This window comes from Oncorhynchus mykiss, chromosome 2 (assembly GCF_057628025.1).
Source record: "Oncorhynchus mykiss isolate SJ-2025 chromosome 2, ASM5762802v1, whole genome shotgun sequence".
NCBI lineage: Eukaryota > Metazoa > Chordata > Actinopteri > Salmoniformes > Salmonidae > Oncorhynchus > Oncorhynchus mykiss.
In genome coordinates, this window is record NC_143023.1 from 34700353 (window position 1) to 34714928 (window position 14576).

The 14576-nt window shown below is 42.3% G+C and overlaps 2 protein-coding genes and 1 long non-coding RNA gene across 3 annotated transcripts; all 3 read left to right on the forward strand.

Moving 5' to 3' along the window:
* Positions 1-6270: 6270 nt before the first annotated feature.
* LOC149985067 (sialic acid-binding Ig-like lectin 14) lies at positions 6271-7087 on the forward strand (the record flags this gene model as incomplete). The annotated part of the gene is made up of 2 exons (XM_090215055.1): positions 6271-6634; positions 6745-7087. Coding segments are annotated over 2 exons (654 nt in total), but the record flags the coding sequence as incomplete, so codon positions are not given.
* Positions 7088-11938: 4851 nt separating this feature from the next.
* On the forward strand, positions 11939-12629 carry LOC149985068 (myelin-associated glycoprotein-like). The gene is made up of 2 exons (XM_090214842.1): positions 11939-12230; positions 12526-12629. The coding sequence occupies exons 1-2, from the start codon at positions 11993-11995 to the stop codon at positions 12627-12629; spliced, it is 342 nt and encodes a 113-aa protein (XP_090070968.1). The 5' UTR covers positions 11939-11992.
* A 536-nt stretch (positions 12630-13165) lies between these two features.
* On the forward strand, positions 13166-14573 carry LOC149985069 (uncharacterized). The gene is made up of 3 exons (XR_016490375.1): positions 13166-13384; positions 13773-13826; positions 14544-14573. It is a non-coding gene; the product is annotated as an uncharacterized LOC149985069 (long non-coding RNA).
* The last annotated feature ends 3 nt before the right edge of the window (positions 14574-14576 follow it).

The window sequence follows — 14576 nt, forward strand, 5'->3', positions numbered from 1 at the left end:
TTAGCTTAGTGATGAGCTTTGAGGGCACTATGGTGTGAAACGCTGAGCTGTCGTCAATGAATAGCATTCTCACATAGGTGTTCCTTTTGTCAATGTGTGAAAGGGCAGTGTGGAGTGCAATAGAGATTGCATCCGTGGATCTGTTGGGGCGGTATGCAAATTAGAGTGGGTCTAGGGTTTCTGGGATAATGGTGTTAATCTGAGCCATGACCAGCCTTTCACAGCACTTCATGGATACAGACGTGAGTGCTACGGGTCGGTAGTCTTTTAGGCAGGTTACCTTAGTGTTATTGGACACAGGGACTATGGTGGTCCGCTTGAAACATGTTGTTATTACAGACTCAGACAGGGAGAGGTTGAAAATGTCAGAGAAGACACTTGCCAGTTGGTCAGCGCATGCTCAGACAACACGTCCTGGTAATCCGTCTGGCCCTGCGGCCTTGTGAATGTTGACCTGTTTAAAGGTCCTACTCACATCGGCTAGGGAGAGCGTGATCACACAGTCGTCTGGAACAGCTGATGCTCTCATGCATGTTTCAGTGTTACTTGCCTTGAAGCGAGCATAGAAGTAATTTAGCTAATCTGCTAGGCTTGTGTCACTGGACAGCTCGCTGCAGTGCTTCCCTTTGTAGTCTGTAATAGTTTGCAAGCCCTGCCACATCTGAAGAGCGTTGGAGCCGGTGTAGTACGATTCGATCTTAGTCCTGTGGGGACGATGTCATCTATGCACTTATTGATGAAGCCAGTGACTGATGTGGTGTACACCTCAATGCCATCAGAAGAATCCCGCAACATATTCCAGTCTGTGCTATCAAAACAGTCCTGTAGCTTAGCATCTGCTTATTCTGACCACTTTTCTATTGACTGGGTCACCGGTGCTTCGTGCTTTAGTTTTTACTTGTAAGCAGGAATCAGGAGGATAGAATTATTGTCAGATTTGCCAAATGGAGGGCGAGGGAGAGCTTTATTCGCGCCTCTGTGTGTGGAGTAAAGGTGGTCTACTGTCTAAAGGTGGTCTCAGGCGAGCAAAGCCTTGAAACTTCCTTAGATATCGTGCACCAGCTGTTGTTTACAAATATAGATAGACTGCCACCCCTTGTCTTACCAGAGGCTGCTGTTCTTTCCTGCTGATACAGTGTATAACCCGCCAGCTGTATGTTATTCATGTCGTCGTTCAGCCACAAATCGGTGGAACATACGATATTACACTTTTTAATACCCTTGGGTAGGATATACGTTCTTATAGTTTGTCCACTTTATTATCCAACAATTGTACGTTGGCCAATAGTACCGATGGTAAAGGCAGGTTAACCACTCATCGCCGGAAACTTACAAGGCACCCTGACCTCCTTCTGCAATATCTCCGTCTCTTGACGGGATGACGGGATGAGGGCCTTGTCGGGTGTCTGGAGTAAATCCATCTCGTCCGCCTCATTATAGAAAAATTATTTGTCCAGTTCAAGGTGAGTAATCGCTGTTCTGATGTCCAGAAGCTCTTTTCGGTCATAAGAGATGGTAGCAGCAACATAATGTACAAAATAAGTTACAAACAATGTGAAAAAACAAACATAATAGCATGGTTGGTTAAGAGCCCATAAAACGGCAGCCATCCCCTCCGGCGCCATCTGATAAGCACCTTTTACAACGATTACAGCCTAGTCTTCTTGGGTATGAAGCTACTGTCACGTCCTGACCTTAGTTCCTTTTTCATGTCTCTATTTTAGGTTGGCCAGGGCATGATTTGGGGTGGGCATTCTATGTTTTGTTCTTGTGTTTATATTTCTATGTGTTTGGCCTGGTATGGTTCCCAATCAGAGGCAGCTGTCAATCGTTGTCTCTGATTGAGAACCATACTTAGGTAGCCTGTTTTCCCACTTTTGTTTGTGGGTGGTTATTTTCCGTTTCAGTGTTTTCACACGTTTTGATTTTCCTTCATTCTCTCGTTCGTTTGTTTTCTGTGTTCAGTGTAATAAATATGACGAACACTTACCACGCTGCATATTGGTCTGATATTTCACACTCCTCGCTAGAGGAAGAAGAAAACCGTTAGAGCTACAAGGTTGACACATCTCTAAATGGGGAGTTTCTCACGTTCTTCTCTGTAGAGCCTCACAAGCTCTGTCAGGTTGGATGGGGAGCGTCGCTGCACAGCTATTTTAGGGTTTCTCCAGAGATGTTAGAGCAGGTTCAAGTCAGGGCTCTGGCTCGGTCACTCAGGGACATTCAGAAACTTGTCACGAAGCCACTCCTGCGTTGTCTTGGCTGTCTGCCCAGTGTCATTGTACTGTTGAAGATGAACCATCCCCCCAGTCTGACATCCTGAGCGCTTTCCCTCGATCCTGACTAGTCTCACAGTCCCTGCCGCTAAAATACATCCCCACAGCATGATGCTCTTACCACCATGCTTTCCTCCAGACGTTAAATCTTGACCAAGGCCCTTCTCCCCAGATTGCTCAGTTTGGCCGGGTGGTCAGCTCTAGGTAGTCATGGTGTTTCCAAACTTCTTCCATTTAAGAATGATGTAGTCCACTGAGTTCTTTGGGACCTTCAATGCTGCATACGTCTTTTGGTACCCTTCCCCAGATCTGTGCCTTGAAACAATCCTGTCTCGGAGCTCTACAATCAATTCCTTCGACCTCATGGCTTAGTTTTGCTCTGACATGCGCGATCAACTGTGGGACCTTATATAGACAGGTGTGTGCCTTTCCAAATCATGTCCAATCAATTTAATTTACCACAGATGGACTCCAATCAAGTTGTAGAAACATCTCAAGGATGATCAATGGAAACAGGATGCACCGGATCTCAATTTCAAGTCTCATAGCAAAAGGTCTGAATACTTATGTCAATAAGGTACTTCTGTTTAGTTTATAATACATGAGCAAACATTGATAAAAACATTTTTTTTGCCTTTCTCATTGTGGGGTATTGTGTGTAGATGTATGAGATTTTTTATTTATTTCATCCTTTTTTAGAATAAGGCTGTAATGCAACAAAATGTGGAAAAGGCTAAGGGGTCTGAATACTTTCCAAAGGCACTGTATATTTCAAGGAACATGGTGTAGAGTTTAAGTGTAAGTTTTTCGGGGAAGTAACACCCGACCTAACAAATAGCAAATATCACAGTCACAAAGTGTGAAGATGAAGTAAACTATTTATGACTACATGCACTTCCATTACAACTACACAAATTGAAACTGAAATTCATCTGACAGTTTACACATTACTGATACTTTATCAGGCATTGTTGCAACAAATTCCTTCCATTTCAGGCTGTGATCAGTTGCATTATTACAATGTCTTCTTGCTATTAAGTCAACATAATGTAACGGTGAAAGAATCATCACTCTTCATAAGTGGGTCTTATATGTCTGTATACTTGAAAGATTGTGGTATAAAACCATCGCAAAAATATATTGAACACAACCCAGTAGCCTCTAACGTTGATAATAAAGGGATAACCTAGTCAGTTGCACAGCTGAACGCATTCAACCGAAATGTGTCTTCTGCATTTAACCCTACCCTGCATATTCTTACCCTTTGCCGGCCCCTTAGATTCAAACCAGCAAACTTTCGGTTACTGGCCCAACACTCTTAACTGCTAGGCTACCTTCCGCCCACGTCAAGGTTGTTGTAATTAGGAGACCAAGGCGCAGCGTGAAAAGCATACATTCTTCTTTTAATGAAGAAAGAACACTGAACAAAGTAACAAAGTAACAAAACAAACCGTGAAGCTAATATGAAAAGTGCAGACAGGCAACTAAACATAGAATAAGAACCCACAAAATACTCAAGGAATATGGCTACTTAAATATGGTCCCCAATCAGAGACAACAATAAACAGATGCCTCTGATTGGGAACCAATTCAGGCCACCATAGACCTACATATACCTAGACTTACAAAAAAACCTTGATATACAAAAACACCTAGACAATACAAAAACGAACATACCCACCCTAGTCACACCCTGACCTGACCAAAATAAGAAAGAAAACAAAGACAACTAAGGTCAGGGCGTGACAGTCCATAATAAGTGCATTTAGCACACTATACTTACTATAGTTACAATGTCAGTTACTACAGAATATGGCAGTACCCTTTTTGCAGCAGATCTATCATATTGGGTACAGGGCTTCATTTCTCAGACCACAGAGGGCATCAATAACAGTGAGACTATTGCCATCTTATCTCTATCCAATGCAAGGCATTCTCCATGTAATTCACATGCACATGTTTCAAACAGCCAATCTTGAAATATGTACACATTTTCTTATAGAAATCTTATAGAAACTTTCTTATGAAATAAAGCTGCATCTGAATATACAAGGCAAGGGGATTGCAGTGTTGATCAAGGCTGGTTGATAGGTGTGGATTGATGGGGTTTGATGGGTTGGTTGATGTGCTTGGGTTGATTAGGGTCTAGATACAGTACAGTATGGCTGGGTGGTATGTGTGGATTGGTGGGGTTTGATGGGTTGGTTGATGTGCTTGGGTTGATTATGGTCTAGATACAGTACAGTATGGCTGGGTGGTATGTGTGGATTGGTGGGGTTTGATGGGTTGGTTGATGTGTTTGGGTTGATTATGGTCTAGATACAGTACAGTATAGCTGGGTGGTATGCAGTACAGAGGGACTTCCTGGATTGCAGCACCAGGTTAGAGGGAGGAGTAACAGACTGGGGACATGAAGTGACAGTTCACACCCATCAGAGACTCACACAGGGCTCACAGTCAATAGGAAGAGAGAGCACACAGAGAGAGGTAATGTGCTGATTCAGTCTTATTCTCTGCATGGATCAAAAGACAAGCTATTGAACAATTATATATTTTTGTCTCGTTACATTGAATGACTGTTAAAACTTAATTATGACTATGTAATGTAATGGTAATATTATTCATTTAGGGCATTACAACACATTCCTTCATAAGGCTTTAAACAGCATAGGAATAAATATTTATGAATGCAGTTAAATATATTTATGAGCAATTGTGAAGAAGGCATTCATATGAACCTTGAGCATAAATGTTTCTTTGACATCCTCTCTAGGCATTACAGAAAAATACATCTTAGTTGAATAAAAGTGTTAATAAGGTTGTTATGAATGCAACTGTAGCACTCATAAAGGTGTAATGAAATATTAATATCCAATGTGTATTGCTATATGTTGTTATTCTCACAACACCATTTCATATTGTATTTCACACTTGTCTCCTGCTCCATACCAGTAGACACAGACAGAGATAGTGACCATTAGAGAAAGAGGAGAAAGAGGAGAGAGACCCCGGTGTTGTGGTTGATTCATCGAGGCAGTAGAGGCAGGATGTGGGTCCTCATCTGGGCAGCTCTACTTCTCTCTCTGACAGAGAGAACCACATGCCAAAGTAAGGTTCCTTTTATCACTACTATTGTTAATATACATATGACACACATCCCAACAGATATTGTCACATTATTTTTTTTTACAAACAAGTGAAGTAGTATCAGTGCTTCTTGTATTACTCATGACTATATTCATTTCCCTCCGTCAGAGAAGGCCCCTGCAGCAGCATACAACATCACCTTCAGTCCAGCAGAGATAACACCCCAGAATGGACTATGTGCTGTTATTCCATGTTTGTTCACTCACCCTGATGACTTCCTTGCTAGCATAGCAATGTGGCTTAAATGCCCTGATGCACGATGTTCTATTAAAGTCGAAACTGACTCTATTTTCCACTCAAGAAATTCCTCTATAGCTCAGGAGGGTTATAGAAGGCGAGTAGCACTACTGGAGACAGACCTGACAAAGAAGAACTGCAGTATGATCATCAACGACATCACTAAGACTGATGACGGAGACTATCAATTAAGAATGTCCGGAACATTGAACAGTGGCAATATAAGTCAATTTACATACCAGACGAAACTGAAAATGGCAGTGAAAGGTACAGCATGACTATTACTGTTAGTTACAGTGACAAGAGTATTACTTTATTGTAATTTGTCATGTACACTTACTGTAACATAAGTACCTCCAGTTTACAAAGCCCAAGATTTCCCCAAGTCTCCCATTTCAAAGTGTTTATTTTTCTAAACCTGTACCAGGATTTCATACTTTCCATGAGTATATGTTTCTGCTGTTTTCTACATTGATACAAAATCCATGTTATAGCGTGACTTAAATGTAAAGGTAAATATCTTTGAGCCGACATGTGCATTTACCATGAATACGGGAACATTGCCTCTAAATGTAAATCATGCTATTGTGCGAATCTTCCACGATCCTGATTGAATTTAGGCCTCAGTCTGTGTTTCTATTTCCTAACTCCAGCTCTGACCCAGAAGCCCTCAGTGTTGACTCCTCCTCTGACAGAGGGAGAACCAGCGACCCTGACCTGCACCGCCCCGGGAATCTGCTCTGGAACTCCTCCTAACATCACATGGACATGGAGAGGGACAGGAGACAACATCACTGAGCTCAGAGACAACACCACCACACAAAGGAGAGAGGATCTGACCCGCGTCACAACAACCCACTTCTCAACATTGACCTTTACACCTTCAGCAGAGCACCACACCACCAAGGTCACGTGCCAAGTGACATTCAAAGGGAACATCACCACTGAGGAGACAGTGACTTTGAATGTGACTCGTAAGTAGCCTACATCATCTGACCTTACTTTGCACAACCCAACAGCTTGTTGTGCTTCAACAGTTATAATTCATGAACATGATAAACTGATTATATACTTTATTTTCTAGATGTGAAGGAACCCAAGATCTCTGGTAGTAACACAGTGCGAGAGGGTGATACCCTGAATCTGTCTTGCTTTGTTGACAGCTACCCACCACCACCATCTATCACCTGGAGTAAGAATGGGACAACAGCTTTGGAACAGAATAACTCTGGACTGGCCTCTCTCACCATCTCGAACATGACAAGAGAACATGCTGGGGAGTATGCGTGTAAAGCTCAACAACTTAACAGGACTCTGACAGCTTCCATTGATGTCACTGTGATGTGTGAGTACAAACAACACAAAATAGCTTGAAACATGTTTACTTTAAATTGTCCATGATATATCTTCCCCCTCTGTCTCTCGTTAGACCATCCTGTGATTCTCAATGCTTCTGGGTGTGTCATCCAGGCAAAGGTCATGACCTGTGTGTGTGTCAGCCAGGGGGTTCCCTTACCTCTCATAGGCTGGCTTAACACTGAGGAGTACTCCCTCACTAAATCAGTGTTGAGGTCCTCAGTGAACACCACCATCAGGATGCATGTCGGAAACCACACCAACACTACTGTGGAGTGTGTCAGCACAAATGAAGTGGGCAGAGTGAGAGAGAAGCTGCAAGTCACTCAAAAAGACAGCCAAGGAAAGCGAGGAGGTAAAGATATAAGTTGTTACTTTGTTAGAGAGCAACAGCTTCCCTATCCCACCCAATATGTCTGCAACATAGAGGATTTATATGCTTTGAGTGAGAAAATATAATGTTATTATTTCATTTAAAAAGAAGATCAGAGGATACAAAGTATGGTGAGCAACTTCTAAAATCATACATGCTTTGTTCTCTTTATAGAGAAAGTATCTAAAGACATCTTGGCTATGCTGTTGAACCCACCACTGATTGCTGCATTTGCATTTGCAGCCTTCTCATCCACCATCTGTTGTATCATCCTGTGTTTGACAGGGAAATGTAAAAGGTACATGCATTCTGTTACTGAAGTACAGTTAGTGTTATATGAGTGTTGGTGATTGTCTTTAGAAATTCACATTTCCTATCAAGAGTATCAGATATATTGTCAAAAGTTGCAATGCCTTGCACAATGTTGTAATGGAGGTGCTTGCTAACCTCTCTAACATATAGTTATTGTGACATTTTATTTATAACATTTTCCCTAGATGCAAAGAGAGGATCCCAAAGGACTCAGACTCCAAAAGCCCTTTAACGAAACTGGAGATGGAGCCTAAAGATGTGCTCTACACCACTATCAACTACTCCCAACTGAAGAAGACTCCTGAGGAGGCAGAGAAGAAGACCACCACAGTCAGAGTATGTCAAAGTCAAACGAGAGAATAAGAAAGAAGGGTATGAAGGTGGAGGAGAGGGGAGTGGAGTGATGTACGAGGAGGAGAACGAGAATGGTAAGCCAGCAGCAGAGACATATGAGAATACAGAGCTTTACTCCAACGTCAAGGCTATTATGGGTGGTGAGTGACACAGCAATTTTCACTAGAAACATGGGAGATAGCATGCAGTATTGTATAGCCATGTGTTCCTATATCATTTTTCTGAATTCAGATTGAATGTTTTATGTTGATACTGGGACTTTTGCTCAACTGAAACTACTGTAGTTTTGGTGTTGTTTCCTCATGTGCTGAAACAAGTTTGAATGTTTTATGATAATACAGAGCCGTTGTTTAATAACTGAAACTACTGTAGTTAATAGTTTTGGTAAATGATTTATTTTACAGCCCTGTGTTAGATGGTACTGTATGTATCTGGTGGTTGTACATTTCCAATAAGAATATTTTCTAGTTGTACATAGAAGCAAGTTTTGGTCAAGTTTTTATAAAGTCTTTCAAGGAAGAGTCATTTTACTTTTGTAATGACAGTGTTTTGTCACCAAGGGGAAGGACTGACACATACGTGGTTGGGAAAAGTAGAGGTCAAGCCATTTATTTTTTCTTCTCCTTTTTCCTTTCATTTTGCATTTTGATTTGACAAGTGGGTGGGGATATTAGGTAGTATGTGTGGATGTAATCAATATATTTCTGTAAATAGAATACTGATACACGGTTGAAAATGTTGGCAAAATGTCATTCAGAATTCTCATTTTGGGCTAGCCAGAGAGCTCAAATTAAAGAATCAAGAAAAAAAGTACATTATGTTGTTTTCTTTAGACAGCTTGGTTGTTTAGCAACAAAACAGATGTGTACACAACTATGTGGTAAAACAGCTGGGTTGGCTGAGATTGTTGACAACATGTCACATATTTCGTCTCCAATGTTTAAAAATATAAATACATTTGCACAATGAGCACTTGTTGTCTCTCAAATACGGTGTTACAGTTGTTTGGTTAGCTAGGTAGTATTTTTTTGTGTGCCATATTAGCAAATAACACCCCCCAAAAATATTAAATTTCAATAACAACATAAAACTAGCTGAAACAAGCCACCTACTATTCGCCAGATGGCAGCTTTGTGTCATTGTTGCTAGATATCTGGCCATTCAGAATCACCACAACATGTGGTCTTCTGCCCCATTGAAGCATGTCTATCGTTTTCATGACTTTGTCAGCTAACCCATTTATGAGAATATTTTTCTATTCATAAGTGTGCATTATTGCAGTATTGTTTTATATTGAGGCACTACCTCAATCTTTTTTTGTATTTTCATTTGTTTGTTCTCTGAAATCTGTTAAAAGAATGTAAAAATGGTACATTTTTCAACTTACCATCTCCACAAATTTCATTCAATAGTAATTATAAGCTACCAATTGAATAAATCAGGAATGGGCAACTTTGATGGGGGTGGAGGCCCCCCCAAAAATCAGGTCTGCATACCCACATCTATACCCACACATGTAGTCAGAGCCAGAGTCAGGGCTCTGACTACATGTGGGTATGCAGCCCTGTGAGCCACTGCGGCCCCCTGTGATGATTTTATTTTTGTGGTGCAATGGTACATTCTGCCACCTAGAGTGTGTTATATGAACAGGAATAAAGCTAAGGTTGGTGATTTATTGCCACCTGCAGAAATATTTGCTTACAAGTATAAATCATTGGCTGATCTCTCCTGATTATTCGAATTGAATCATGTAATCCCTCTTTAAAACTTCTTAAGGATCCATTACAATTTTCGCCTAAAACGATTTACCCAAATCTAGCTTGATTAATTTGCCGAAATAGACTTTAAATACATTAACGGCTAAATAAATATATACATAGTCACATTTGCTAATGACTTTGGTAAATATGAACAGTTTTAAATAGTTTTTGTGTACAGAATAAGGAGACATGAACCTGCCCTCAGAATATCTCTCTCGGATTGAAGAGGAGGCAGACCAGTCTTGTCTGTTTGTGATCCATGTTAGCATGTTGCGAATTTGGGCAGACCAGTAGTACAATTGAAGGCAGGGAAGGGCAAGAACACCCTTTTTTAATTGCCCCCATATAAATTTGGTTAGTTGGTTTGAAAAAGGAAACTGGGAGATAGCTTGGGAGCATCTGAAAAAACTAGTTAAATCTAAGGAGGATGTTCATACGGATGACATTGATTCTTCGACTAAGATAATTAGGAGGAAGATCCAGGTTTGGAGATCGTTCTGATTCGATCCAGGAGTGGAAGAAACTTTTCATTGAAAAGGCAATTCAGATCTGGTGTTACAAAGATCCCAAGGTATTGAAACCCCTGTGTCTTCCATTGGAATTGACAGTGTCTTCATAGAGCTGCTGAGTGTAAGATTAAGAGGGCAAACAGTGGATTAGTTCAAATGTATCTTATATTCTAAAAACTTGCCATACTGAGCAAATGTGTCTAAAATGGGAGGGATTTCTCAGGGTTGGATATGTAGAGCAAGACATCATAGAGTGAAATCTTGTGCTGCAGGCCGCCTGCAGAAACACCCATAATACTTGGATTGCTCCTTATCAACTCTGCCAAAGGCTCCGCCCCCAACAAGTAGTGTGGACAGCGAGCATCCTAGTCTTGTGCCACTTCCTAAATAATTTAGACCATTAGTAGTCACCATGGCATTTGGATGAGAGTATAGGGACATAATCCATTTAATAAAGTTTGGGCCCATATTGAAATTTTCTAATACTGAGAACAGAAAGCTCCACTCCATCCTGTTGAATGCCTTCTCGGCATCCAGTGAAGCCAGCAGGACAGGGGTCTTCTGTGTGTTTACTTGATCAATAATATCAAATAGACGGCAAATGTTATCAGAAGAGTATTTGTCTCTAATAAATCCAGTTTGATCCACTTTTATTATTTTGCGAAGAAGAGTGTTTAGTTTTTTGGCGAGCAATTTGGTAATTATTTTGTAGTCGAAATCCAACAAGCTTATGGGCCGGAAGGACGAGCAGGATAGAGGGTCCTTGTCTTTTTTTAGCAACACTGTAATGCGGGCTGTGTACGTAGAGTCTGGGACTATCACGTATTTCTAGGAGTGGTGGGTGTAGAGTCAGGCGCAGAGAGTAAACTTCCAAAGAAATCTGTTTATTGCGCGTTGTCTAGCCAAACAAACAGGCAATGCCCATAGAACACGTATGTCTCCAAAACAGGGAAATAACATAATACGCAGGCAAAGAACATAATACGCAGGCAAAGAACACACCAGCACCACTGACAGTAAAGATAAGCCCGCACAACAGCAAGCGGGCACTAAAAGTTTAAATAGACTAAATAATGAACCAAAATGAGCAACAGGTGAAAACAATCAGACAAACAAACAGAAAGGAAAAAGGGATCGGTGGCAGCTAGTAGACCGGTGACGACGACCATGGAGCACCTGACACCCGGCTCCCGCAATGCGCCGACACCGGCCTCGAGGACGACCTGGAGGGCGAGGCGCAGGGCGATCCGGATGGAGGTAATGGAAATCACTCAGCATACCTGGATCTGAGATGTCCTCCACCGGTACCCAGCACCTCTCCTCCGGACCGTACCCCTCCCAATCCACGAGGTACTGCAGGCCCCTCACCCTGCCTCTAGAGTCCAAGATACCATGCACCCCCGGGGGCCCCTCGATGTCCAGAGGGGGGCGGAGGGAACTCCGATACCTCACCTTCCTGCAGGGGACCAGCATATTATGTTATGTTATGTGGTATCATAACAGATGGTATCATATCGTATTGTACCACCTACATTACACCACGCTACACCATGCCATCCCACTCTACATGTCAGTCATATCCTTACCTCCACCCTCTCTTCAGACGCCCCTGTCCTTCTGGAAGAGTCCAAGTGCACGGTGGTGAGGGAGGGAGTCCAGTGTGTTTGCATGGCTACGGGTAACCCTGAGCCCATCATCGAGTTCTACCTCCCTGACAAGAACATCATCATTAAGGACACGGATGGACGCTACAACTACTACACGCACACGGACGGCCACACGTCCACGGGCATGATAAAACTACGGGAGAAGGGCGAGCGCCTGGGCAACGGTGCTGTCAATGTGCACTGCAGCATCAGCAACATATACGGGTCGGAGAGCTTTCATCTGGAGTTACAGCAGGAGAGTGAGTACACAAGTTCAGGTTTATGGTTAAACACAGAAACAAACGCATACAATTAAAATGCTATACGTTGTATAGCCAAGCATACATGAGAGATTGAACTGAAATCAGAAGTGTAGTACCTTTTATATGATATCTAGATTGACTGTATAAGTAAGAGCATAAACTGGCTACCCCATTGGCTTGATATGGCAATAGCATTATCTTGAATGTAAATACGTTATAGTACCAGGACCTAGCTAAACAGTATTTTATGTTTCTATATTGTCTTCAATATGTTGTTCTTGTCCGATGTTAGAGAAGTACATGATGGCAGTGATTGTTGGCACCATCGGTGGAGTGGCTGTCATTGCCTTCATCATTGCAGCAGTGAGATATGTGGGCCATAACAACAAGAAGTGAGTATCCACCCTTCACTAACTGTGACAGGGGTCGATGTGAGTTACAGGTACAGGTCATTTCCTGTTTGAATTGACGATAAGGAAACACTTCAGCCTCGCCATCCATTCTAAAACACCTCTGTGTACATGAGTGAATGATTGATTGATGAACGGACTTGAGAATCATTAGTCATAAATTATGCTAACGCCAGAGCGAGTTCAATTAATTTGCCATCCCTAGTCCCATTTCTGGAATCCTCTGAGATGGAGATCCAAAATGGCTGCCTGGTGGATTGGGTTAGCAAGCAAGACTAACCGTAGCCTATAGTTTGCAGGCTCAATTCCCTGCTTTGTACCCTTGACCTGCTATGCTAAAAATACAGCCACGGTAGCCTACTTAACTAAGGTGCTTCAGCATTATACCAATACATTCCGACAAAAGCTTTTACTGAAAGTCGCTCCAAGAGAGGGTGTCGGCTCAACCGCAACTAAACCCATGAACCAATAACCATAACCATGAACATCGACCACAACCATGAACCATGGGCCTGTAGATTATTAACTGCGTTGGGAAGCAGGCCCTTGTTTTAAAATGGATGCCCAGGCTTGGAGTGTCGCCCTGAGTTAGTTAGTGGCCATGAGACCGAGTCTGATCTTGTGACTCCACCCCCCAGAGAGAATGGCAACCCTGGGCAGGACCTGGTCTCTAAACTGGAGAACCCAGCGTTGTACTACAGCACAGTCAAGAAGGACAAACAATGTCTGAGGAAGAAAGTGGTGAGACATGTTGATGATGATGACTATAATGATGATAATGACCATTCTCAGATCTGTCTTAAACGTGAGAATGATAGCTTACCCGTTGCTGATACTGAAACTATACTATACCCATTCAATTCATGTCCTATTTTTGATGTAAAGTAAGGTTCATTCTGTTGAGATATTCATAAATAATCAAAAACCTATGACCTCTTATGTTAAAGAGAAAATGTAAACTTCCCCAGCCAACTACTGGCCTAGCCTGAGAATCCCAGTACCACTATAGCTATCTATCACAGTACCACTGGTGTAGCTGCCACCATAGCCTTTCCAGACATCTGTTTTCTGCTTCATCGCTTCTCTGCATTCTTCTGTCTCTGTTTTCTCTTCCCTTACTCTTGCACAGCTTAAGACAGAGCTTCTGGGCTCAAAGTTTAACTCCATTCTAGAGGAGAGCACGGTAAGGTTCCTAAACAACCCAGCCCCAATCCCAACTCCAAGTCTCAGTGGTAGACAGCATCCCTCACACATCCCAGACAGCAAAATTATACGATGGCCCAAATTCGGCCCTAATCTACAATATTACGACTTACCATTTTACCCAGTTAACCACTTGGTGTTACGGTCCTGAAGTGGATCTGTAGCATGAAATGTCCAGACCTTACCTGGCAATGTGGCCCACATTCAGACCAAAAGTAACTATGGGAGGTTGTTAGGGCCACATAACTCAAGCCAGAGATGGCCCATATGCAAAGTGCCAACCCTCCCCCAGTTCGCATCTTCTACATTTGGAGCAGATCTGGGCCATATGACTCATTGTGGTGCCAGAACTGAGCCACATTGTATGTGTCACAAAACAACCAGATCTGGCCCTCAGTCGTCTGCTGTCTGAGATCAGCTTCCATGTGCTCTATTGCCTTTGATTTCCAGTACTACTGTTGCACGGCTGCCTCGATACTAACAGGATATGCTAAACCACCCCAATCTCCTTGTTTTACGCCTCTGCTCACCAGTAACTACTAACCCTCCTTTCTCCTCTCTCAATGTCTGTCATGTTATTTATATTTATTTATTTATACGCTGAATGTTCTGAGGTGTCAATGGCATTGGTGGCACTGTGCTGAAATAACCTGTGATTCTGAATGGGCCTTCCTCTCTTTTCTCTCTTTCTCAACAGGGAGAAGACGGGGATTATCAACCTGTGGGCTTT

Excerpts from the sequence above, each read along its gene's own strand:
- LOC149985068 (XM_090214842.1), top strand. The coding sequence starts at position 11,993 with ATGGCTACGGGTAACCCTGAGCCCATCATCGAGTTCTACCTCCCTGAC. Across the intron at positions 12,231-12,525 it reads TCTGGAGTTACAGCAGGAGA|AGAAGTACATGATGGCAGTG; the intron begins GTGAGTACACAA and ends GTCCGATGTTAG.